The sequence below is a fragment of the Bison bison genome, unplaced genomic scaffold (genome assembly GCF_000754665.1).
Source record: "Bison bison bison isolate TAMUID 2011002044 unplaced genomic scaffold, Bison_UMD1.0 scf7180017864287, whole genome shotgun sequence".
Taxonomy (NCBI): Eukaryota; Metazoa; Chordata; class Mammalia; order Artiodactyla; family Bovidae; genus Bison; species Bison bison.
Window position 1 is genome coordinate 1,483,107 of NW_011494859.1, and position 11,092 is coordinate 1,494,198.

Here is an 11,092-nt window from a genome sequence, read left to right on the forward strand (position 1 = left end):
GGGCACTCCTGCACCCTCCGCCCCCCCCCCCCATTTTAAGCCAGTACAATACAAAAATCTAAAAGTCTTCCCGACGTGCTAAGAAAGCCTGAACTGTGCACTCTTAGGATCAGATGGCATGTAACCAACCCTTTATTCCCATTATAAGATACAACTCGCTGTATAAATTAGAGTTGTGTTTTGACCTTCAACTTTTCCAAGAGGAAAGGCATACTACATAGTTTGCCTTCCGAGCAGAAACTGGAAAATATCCAGGGAGGTGGAGTAGAGAATCTCGAAGCCTCAACCGAGAGGAAGTAGCTAGTTTCGGCGTCCTACGTTGCCATGGTCACGCTGCCCACTTCGGGCCAGGTGCAAACCGCGCGGAGTGGGTAGCCCAGGGCAACCAGAGCGCCGCTCCTGGAAGCACTCCTCCCTAGCCGCTGCGATTTGAGGCATCCTGCCAAGGCGGCTGAAGGTACCCGGGACTCTGAAAATGTAAAGACAACTTTCTGGCTTTCTGGGACACTGGGAGGTGAAAGGCATAACACTCTCTCTTGGCGACCCGGGCAACTGAGGAGTTGGAGGGCAGGGAGCTGGACACGGGAGGAGGAAGGGGAAAAAGAAGGGAGTTAATGACTTGGGCCGTAGATTCCAGACATTTGTCCAAGCCGCCTCCAGTTCTTAGGCCCAGCCTAGCCCAGCTGGACCTGCAGTCAGGACTCATATTAAGAGGAAAAAATGACACCCTGCGTTTGTAGAGAGAAAAACTTAAGTCATATCGGACTCTTTAGACCCCATGGACTGTAGCCCACCAGGCTGCTGAGGAAAGAATACTGGAGTGGGTTACCATTTCCTTCTCCAGGGGATCTTTCAGACTCAGAGATGGAACCCGGGCCCCCTGTCCTGAAGGCCATTCCCTTCATTGCAGGCAGATTCTTTACCGACTGAGCCACGAGGGAAGCCCCCTGGTAAGCAGGAATTGTGAGTCAAACAATGTTGTTATTCATTCAAAATTGTTTTGGATATTCTGAATTCCTTAAATTTCCATAAGCTTGTTTAACTTTTCAAAGAAATAAGGTAGGATTTTTGACAGGGTTTGATAAGTGTTGTGTTGGCCTGCCCCAGATTGTTCTACCAGTTCAACACAACCCTATCAAACACATAAAAAGATCATATATAATCTTTTATTCCCGTACTCAACCATGGGGCTGAGCTTTCTATCAGTTGGAGGTATGCTTCTAGAATTCCTACATACTGCCTATCTTATCGTGTGCTTTGCTGGAAAACTGACTTTTGATTGTTGACTTGCTTAGTTTCTCTTTTTAGAGTCCATTCCACTCCAATATTCTTGCCTGGAAAATCCCATGGACAGAGGAGCCTGGTTGGCTACAGTCCATGGGGTTGCACGGAGTCGGACACGACTGAGTGACTTCACTCACTCACTCACTCACTCACACTCAAATAAACAACCTAGTCATTCAGCTTAAAATAAACAGGTAAAGGAAAGAAAATTAAACCCACTGCAATCAGAAGGAACACTAATAAAGATTAAAGTGCAAATTAATAAAATAAAGATTCAAAAAACAAAGAGTTAGGTCTTCGAAAAGATTTTTTAAATGATGAATTAGCTAGAATGACCAGGATTGATTCAAATTACTAAAATCAAAAATGAAATACCAACTTTACTGAAGTAAACGATTATTTTTTTAAATAGTGTAAATCACTGCCAATAAATTAGATAACTTAGATGAAATGGACAAGTTCCTAGAAAGACACAAACTAGAAAATATGACTATAACAGAAATAGAAAATCTGAGTAGACCTATGACAAACAAAATAATTAGTAATTTTGAAACTTCCCACAAAGAAAAGCCCAACCAACCCACATGACTCCATTGGTGAATTCTATCAAATATTTAAGGAATAATTAATATCAAGCCTTCACAAACTCCTCAAAAAAAAAGTAGAAGAGGAAGTAACACTTCCAACTCATCAGAGGTAGAGGCTAGCATTACCCTGATACCAAAACCAGACAAAAATATCACAGGAAAATAAAGCTACAGACCAAGATATCTTATGAGTATAAAACAATATCCTCAATAAATTACTGGCAAATCAAATCCAGCAACATATAAAATGATCATACACAATGATCAAGTGGGGTGTATTCCAGGAATGCAAGTGTGGCTTAACATTAAAAAAAAATCAATCTTTATAAATCAATATTTATAGAATATTAGCCTCATCTACAGACACCGAAAAGCACTTGACAAAATTCAACAGCCTTTCATGATTCAAAAAACGAAACACTTAACACACAAGGAATAGTAGGGAACTTCATCATTCTGATAAAAAGTCCAAAAAATCCCACAGCTCACATCATACTTACTGGTAAAAGACTGAATACTTTCCCTCAAGGGCTGGAACAAAACAAGGATGGTCTACTTTATGTCTCTACAGATTTGCTTTTTCTAGACATCTCATATAAATGAAATCATATAATATGTGACTTTTTGTGTGTGTTTCTTTTATTTAGCAGTGTTTTCAAGGTTCATGCATGGTATAGCATGGTATATGAGTACTTCACTCTTTTATGTAATGGAATAATATTGCATTTTACAAATATTACAAAAGAGTCAACATGACTTAGTGACTAAACAAAGAGAGGTCTGCCTCCTTCCCTACTTGGCTTTGGGTGGTAATATCTAAGCCCCATCAGTGTTGTTACTCACAGGAGTGTCTTTGTTTGCCTGGGGATATTTTAGTCACTTTATAGTCAATATAGGTCCGTCTAGTGAAACCTATGGTTTTTCCAGTAGTCATGTATGGATGTGAGAGTTGGAGTATAAAGAAAGCTGAACACCAAAGAGTTGATGCTTTTGAACTGCAGTGTTGGAGAAGATTCTTGAGAGTCCCTTGGACTGCAAGGAGATCCAACCAGTCCATCCTAAAGGAAATCAGTCCTGAATATTCATTGGAAGGTGAAGCTGAAACTCGAATACTTTGGCCACCTGATTCGAAAAACTGATTCTTTTGAAAAGACCCTGATCTGGAAAAGATTGAAGGCAGGAGGAGAAGGGGACAACAGAGGATGAGATGGTTGGATGGCATCATTGACTCAACGGACATGAGTTTGAGTAAACTCCAGGAGCTGGTGATGGGCAGGGAGGCCTGGCATGCTGCAGTCCATGGGGTTGCAAAGAGTCAGACAAGACTGAGTGACTGAACTGACTGAACTGATAGTCAATATAGTAATTTAGGTTGGGGCTGGCCATGTCACAAAGTCTAACAATGTCATTTACGATGAGGATTTTGGGTCACATCGTATTATCTCAACCTCCTAAGGGGTTAAAAACTGAGGTCAGGCACATGGGCAGTCAACAGTGTCTATGTAATGGAACCACAGTAAAGATTCTGGATGCCAAGGCTCAGGTGAGCCTCTCTGGTTGGCAATTCCATGCATATTGTCCCTGGGAGCAACTACGCCTGTCTGTGATTCCTCAGGGAGAGGATAACTGGAGGCTTTGCATTTGGAACCCTCCTGGATTCTATCCTATGACTGATTTTAATCTGTATCTTCTTCCTGGATAACTATAGGTATAATAACTTTCAGTGAGTTTCCTAAGTCCTTCTTGCAAATTAGTTGAGGATCACCAGATTTGCAGTTGGTGTCAGAAGTAAACATGGTCTTGGGGAACCCTTAAAGCCTGCAATGATTTCAGAAATAAAGGTGGTCTCTTGGAGACCATTTCTCAAAGTTTGTAGCATTTATGTTCATGGGGTATATTTGTCTATTATTTTTTTTTGTAATGTCTTTTTCTAGTTTGGTGTCAGAGAAATGATTCCCAAAAGGAATTGGGGAGTATTCCTTCCTCTTCTGTTTTCTCAAAAAGTTTATTTAGGATTACTATTTTTACACCTTCAATATTTGACAGAATTTGCTGGTGAACTAATCTGGACTTGAAGTTTTTTTTTGGTGGAATGGTCTTTAATCATAAATTCAAATAGTTTATATCAATATGGCTACTCATATTTTCTATTTCTTCATTTGTTAGTTTGGTAAATTGTCTTGCTAAAGACAAGAAATTTGTCCATTTTATCTAAAAGTTGTCAAATATATTAAGTTGGTATAGATGTGTGAATAATATTCTCTATTCAATATCTGTTGGATCTGTACTCATGGCTCTTTCTTCATTCATCATGGGGGTGATTTCTGTTTTTTCACTGTTTTTATTAATTAAATCATATTTAAATAAATAAATATTTAATTTATAATTAAATATTTTAATAAAATATATTTCAAAAATATAGAATTGACTATAAATTTAGTTCACTCAATGATATTAAATTTTAGTTTAAGGTGAATTTGAATTAAAATTTAAATATGTAAAATTAAACCATATTAAATAAAATGTAATATAATAAATTGAACTAAAATTAAGTTGAAATTACATATGTAAGACATTGAATTTCATACATTAAATTAATATTAAATTATTTTAAAGCAAATTGCCTGCATGAATAAATCCAAATTCAATTATGTTAAATTAAATTTAGCTTGAGTAATTAAATTTAGGCCTTCTCAGGTGACTCACGGAGAAGGCAATGGCACCCCACTCCAGTACTCTTGCCTGGAAAAATCCCATGGATGGAGGAGCCTGGTAGGCTGCAGTCCATGGGGTCGAGAAGAGTCGGACACGACTGAGCGACTTGACTTTCACTTTTCACTTTCATGCATTGGAGAAGGAAATGGCAACCCACTCCAGTGTTCTTGCCTGGAGAATCCCAGGGATGGTGGAGCCTGGTGGGCTGCTGTCTATGGGATTGCACAGAGTCGGACACGACTGAAGTGACTTAGCAGCAGCAGCAGTGGCAGGTGGCTCAGTGGGTAAAGAAACAGCCTGCAATGCAGGAAACACAGGAGACACAGGTTTAATCCCTGGGTTGGGAAGATCCCCTGGAGGGTATGGCAATCCACTCCAGTATCCTTGCCTAGAGAGTCCTATGGACAGAGGAGTGTGGTCGGCTATAGTCCATAGGATCACAGAGTCGGACACAACTGAAGTGACTGAACATTCAGTTCAATCTCTCAGTTGTATCCGACTCTTTGCGACCCCGTGAACCGCAGCACGCCAGGCCTCCCTGTTCATCAACTCCCAGAGTTTACCCAAACTCAAGTCCATTGAGTTGGTGATGCCATCCAACCATCTCATCCTCTGTCACACATGCATGCAATTATATTTAATTTAAATCTGAGTTATATTCCCTTAAACTTATTTTTAAACTGGAAATGAATAAAGTCATTCTGGCTTTGAATGTGGACATGAGGACATTTATAATGACCACAACCTCCCCTTTCAGTGTGTATATGTGTGGTGGGGGGAAGGGCTGTACTGATACTTTGTATCTTATTTGATTTTCACAGTTGCCTAGGTTAAAGCATTACCCTGAGGAAGCGTCTGGCTCTCCAGTCTGAGGATTTTTTGTTATACATAATATAAATTTTTTAAAAACTTTAAAATTAAATTTATGGGAGAGAAAAGTGACTACATATGAAACAAGAGAACCCAAGTGGATATCGCCAAGAAGTGACACTCTGGTGGTGGGTGTTAGCTAGGGAGCAGTAGGGATAGGATGGGTTTAAACCAAAGTGAGTTTTGTTTTGCAGAAAGTTGCAGCCACTAGATGTTCCTAAAAGGTTACAGTGTATTCCAGTCAACAAGATACTACAGTGAGAGCAGGTAACCAAGTGCCTACTTACTTGCAGTTTTGGGCAAACTAGAGTCAACTTTGCTTCATTATAATGATCATGCCTCCTGTCCTGCTTAACTTAAAACGCCCCCAGGGACACAGTGCTTTGAGAACTATCTCCTTGTCTCCTTACTTGTCACAAGTAACAAAAAACAAATGCTTCTGCTTTATTATTTATTACTTGTGACAAGAAAGTTCTTGATGTGTTCATTTGCTAAATAACCCAAATGACAGACCCACTGTGTCTGCTCAAGGGAAGACTTGATGAAGCTGGTGGTTGCTGATTTAAAAATCAACTTTGGTCCAGCCATTCTCACCAGAAATGGTCAGGTCACCGTCATGTATGGCCTTCAGTTGTTGCCTAATTCTAGTGGATGAGTGCTGTTGTAGAGGCCCAGAGGCAGAATCATCAGGTAGGCCTGGCTAAGGCACTGCTGGGAGGAGTGACAGCTGCTAACAGTGGTGGGAGGTATCAACACAGATAATCACTAAACAATCTATATTAAAGAATAGAAGAGAGTTTCATTTGAACCAAGCTGAAGACTGGCCCAGGAGCACAGCCTCCACCAAGGAATAAAGCACTCTAGAGAAGCATAGTTTTCAACAGTTTTTTTATACAGCATCACAGAAGAACTGTACAAAAAAGATTTTCACGACCAAGATAATCACGATGGTGTGATCACTCAAGAGCCAGACATCCTGGAATGTGAAGTCAAGTGGGCCTTAGAAAGCACGAACAAAGCTAGTGGAGGTGATGGAATTCCAGTTGAGCTATTTCAAATCCTGAAAGATGATGCTGTGAAAGTGCTGCACTCAATATGCCAGCAAATTTGGAAAACTCAGCAGTGGCCACAGGACTGGAAAAGGTCAGTTTTCATTCCAATCCCAAAGAAAGGCAATGCCAAAGAATGCTCAAACTACCGCACAATTGCACTCATCTCACACGCTAGTAAAGTGATGCTCAAAATTCTCCAAGCCAGGCTTCAGCAATATGTGAACCATGAACTTCCAGATGTTCAAGCTGGATTTAGAAAAGGCAGAGGAACCAGAGATCAAATTGCCAACATGCACTGGATCATGGAAAATCCAAGAGTTCCAGAAAAACATCTATTTCTGCTTTATTGAGTATGCCAAAGCCTTTGACTGTGTGGATCACAATAAACTGTGGACAATTCTGAAAGAGATGGGAATATCAGACCATCTGACATGCCTCTTGAGAAACCTATATGCAGGTTAGGAAGCAACAGTTAGAACTGGACATGGAACAACAGAGTGGTTCCAAATACGAAAAGGAGTACGTCAAGTCTGTATATTGTCACCCTGCTTATTTAACTTATATGCAGAGTACATCATGAGAAACGCTGGGATGGAAGAAGCGCAAGTTGGAATCAAGATTGCTGGGAGAAATATCAGTAACCTCAGATATGCAGATGACACCACCCTTATGACAGAAAGTGAAGAGGAACTAAAAAGCCTCTTGATGAAAGTGAAAGAGGAGAGTGAAAAAGTTGGCTTAAAGCTCAACATTCAGAAAACAAAGATCATGCCATCTGGTCTCATTACTTCATGGGAAATAGATGGGGAAACAGTGGAAACAGGGTCAGACTTTATTTTTCTGGGCTCCAAAATCACTGCAGATGGTGACTGCAGCCATGAAATTAAAAGACCCTTACCCCTTGGAAGGAAAGTTATGACCAACCTAGATAGCATATTCAAAAGCAGAGACATTACTTTGCCAACAAAGGTCCGTCTATTCAAGGCTATGGTTTTTCCAGTGGTCATGTATGGATGTGAGAGTTGGACTGTGAAGAAAGCTGAGCGCTAAAGAATTGATGCTTTTGAATTGTGGTGTTGGAGAAGACTCTTGACAGTTCCTTGGACTGCAAGGAGATCCAACCAGTCCATTCTAAAGGAGATCAGTCCTGGGTGTTCTTTGGGACTGATGCTAAAGCTGAAACTCCAGTACTTTGGCCACCTCATGTGAAGAGTTGACTCATTGGAAAAGACTCTGATGCTGGGAGGGATTGGGGGCAGGAGGAGAAGGGGATGAGAGAGGATGAGATGGCTGGATGGCATCACTGACTCGATGGACATGAGTTTGGGTGAACTCCGGGAGTTGGTGATGGACAGGGAGGCCTGGTGTGCTGCAATTCATGGGGTCGCAAAGAGTCGGACACACTGAGCCACTGAACTGAACTGAACTGATATAGCATCAGAACAAAGAACGTATTAATACATCAAACACAGCAAAGGTACATTCCTTCAAGGTTTCAACAGTGATGTGTAGTTACAAATTAGCAGACACATAGTGAGTGAGCATGACCTTGGCATGTGGGACAGGAACCTTATCCTCCAAGGAATACTGGCATTGGTGTCACAGGAATAATAAGGGACAGATGAAGAGACAAAATAGGTGATTAAGTAGTTAATCCCCACTAGGGGATTCTAAGTAGAAAAATATGGGAAACTCCTGTAAGTTAATAATTACTAGAGAAAGCAGGTTTGCTTAACCACAAAAGGGAGGCATTTCTCCCTATCAGAAAGTGAGCATTCTTTAATCGCAGTGGTTAGAACAAATGTACAACGTGTACTTGACAGATCATAAATCAGGCTGTTCCAGTTTTACATAAAGTTTAGGCCAAATCAGATATAAGCCTGACTGGGCTTCCCCTGCCCCTAATAGGCAAAAATTACCTGTCAGAGGTAATGTTGGAGGCATAACGAAGGGAATGCTTTCCTTCCCAGCATAAGGCACACAGTATACGGACGTCCATTAGTAGACGCGGAAAGGAAAAACGACTGAATAGTGGAAAGAGCTACTCAATCCAGGTAGTGTTCCTAAAAGAGGGCCCCGTTCCCTATAGACATCTAGGCAGTACCAGCTACTGGCGCCAGAACCCAGCGGCAACATGGCGGCTCCCTCTCGGTGGCCGATTAGGACGCTGCCACCGAGCGTACGATTCCAAGATGGCGGCGTCAGCACGGAAGTCGTGCAGTAGGCGCGACCATATTGCCTAGCGTCCGTACAGGTAGTGACTGTACGGACTAGGCCGGCCAACAAGATGGCGGCGCCTTTGGTAAAGCTGAACTATAGGCGCTGCCATGTTTCCCGAGAACACTTGAGAGCACACGAGCTCGGCCGCCGTACGGTCTCAGTGGTCAAGATGGAGGCACCTCGGAGACGGTCAGAACTCTAGCCGGGCCACACCAGCTTGTGTGTCGCGGAACAGACGCACTGGGCCTGCGCAGTAGAAGTACGGTGCCTGGGAGGCACCAGAAAAAGCGGAAGTGCTTGTGGGCGCGTTTGCAACGGCCGCGGACGCTGCCGAGTGGTCTGTGCAGGTTCGCGGGTCACTGGCGGGGTTCGCGAACGGGTGCGTCGGGAGCCGAGAGATGGTAAGTGCACGGTCCCAGGAGGGAGTCGGCGGTTAGAGGTCAGTGAGGTAGGAAATGGTGGAGTCCATTGGCAGGCTCGTGGGGGTCTGTGTTGATCCGTAACCAGGGACTGTGGGCAGAATGGGGGAGGGGGAGGGTCTGTTGTGAGCCTTAACCCGGGTCCCTGGGTAGAATGACGGGGGTCTGATGGTCCGAATTTTTACTCGTGGGGGAACCATCGGGGAGTTCTCTGATGAGCCATCATGGGGGTCTGTAATGGAAGTTTAGCGGGGATCCCTGATGGTAGTGCCTTGAGGGTCCCGATGGGGGATTCTTTGTGCAGAGTGATGGGGAGGTTTTCGAAGAGTTGTATTGGGACAGTCTGGAGGGAGCCGTGATGAGTCCTTATCAGGGATCCAGGGGGGCGGGGCCGCCGGTGAGGTTGATCACTCCGGAACCTGAAGGAGGGCACCGTGGTGGGAAGTCTGCCGAATGAATAAAGTGGTACCTATGAGAGCCTGTGATCGGGGGCCCGTGAAGAGCCATGACAGGGGCAAAATGTGGGGAGTGGCAGGATGTTTGCAGCGAGCCATTATATGAGTGGGTGCCTAATGATGGGGTGTCAGTGGGGTTAAGCCGATAAAGGAGGTGTCACGGGTGAGCGATGGGGAGTGGTCTACGGGGACTACGATGGAGAGATTTAATGAGGAGCCATGGTGGGAAGTCTGCATTGGGAGACTTGAGATGTGTGGTGAGCCGTGATGGGGGTGTACTAGTCGGATGAGGTGCCATGATGGGGTGGGTCCCACAGGAGGGCGACGCTTCAGATCCAGAGCCTCCAGACGCCGGGGAGGACAGCAAGTCCGAGAATGGGGAGAATGCGCCCATCTACTGCATCTGCCGCAAACCAGACATCAACTGCTTCATGATGTGAGCCCGGGAGAGGCGGGCGGGACTGACACCTGGCCAGGTGGGGTGAGGCCAGTGAGTCCCTCCCCGCACGTCTCCCATCACTCGCCCCATCCTCCACAGCGGGTGTGACAACTGCAATGAATGGTTTCACGGGGACTGCATCCGGATCACTGAGAAGATGGCCAAGGCCATCCGGGAGTGGTACTGTCGTGAGTGCCGAGGTGAGGGGCAGGCAGCTGGGGCTTCGAGGGAGTAAGAGGAGCCTTCATGGGAGGGTGGGTCATGGGGAGCAGTGGATGGGCGGCTGTGGGCAGAGTGACTGCGGGTCGGTGCCCTGTGAGCTGTGATAGAAGGGGCAGCTCTGCCCTGGTGTAGGGAGACAGAGCCGGTGGGTGGGCCAGAAGAGGAAGAAAGAGTTCCGGGGCCCCTCCAGGTCCCCCCATACCAACCCCCACTGGACTTGCCCTCTGCCCCACAGAGAAGGACCCCAAGCTGGAAATCCGCTATCGGCATAAGAAGTCGCGGGAGCGAGACAGCTCCGAGCGAGACGGCAGTGAGCCCCGGGATGAGGGTGGAGGGCGCAAGAGGCCTGCCCCGGATCCGGACCTGCAGCGCAGGGCAGGGGCAGGGACAGGGGTTGGGGCCATGCTTGCTCGGGGATCTGCTTCGCCCCACAAATCCTCTCCACAGCCCCTGGTGGCCACGCCCAGCCAGGTGAGTGGCGGCGATGGCTGGGATTGGTGAGGGGCTCCCCTGGGAGGCCCTGCTTGGTCCCTGAGTTCTGTTCTGGGCCCCTCCGTCAGCATCACCAGCAGCAGCAGCAGCAGCAGCAGATCAAACGATCAGCCCGCATGTGTGGCGAGTGCGAGGCCTGCCGGCGCACGGAGGACTGTGGTCACTGTGACTTCTGCCGAGACATGAAGAAGTTTGGGGGCCCAAACAAGATCCGGCAGAAGTGCCGGCTCCGTCAGTGCCAGCTTCGGGCCCGGGTGAGCATGGGCAGAGTTGGGCGGGGTCAGGCGGGGGGCCAGCGTGTCCAGGAAGAGCCGCCGGAGGCTAGGCGGGGGGGGGG

General features: G+C 45.6%; 1 protein-coding gene across 2 annotated transcripts in view; it reads left to right on the plus strand.

The window, feature by feature from the left end:
* Nucleotides 1-8,888: 8,888 nt before the first annotated feature.
* The window catches only part of CXXC1 (CXXC finger protein 1), a 5,676-nt gene continuing 3,472 nt past the window's right edge, over nt 8,889-11,092 (plus strand). For both annotated transcript variants that reach the window (XM_010849799.1, XM_010849800.1), the window contains exons 1-5: nt 8,889-9,129; nt 9,920-10,038; nt 10,141-10,241; nt 10,499-10,734; nt 10,824-11,009. In XM_010849799.1, the coding sequence (XP_010848101.1) occupies nt 9,127-9,129; nt 9,920-10,038; nt 10,141-10,241; nt 10,499-10,734; nt 10,824-11,009 (645 nt within the window). In that variant the 5' untranslated portion in view covers nt 8,889-9,126. The remainder of the gene's footprint in view (nt 9,130-9,919; nt 10,039-10,140; nt 10,242-10,498; nt 10,735-10,823; nt 11,010-11,092) is intronic.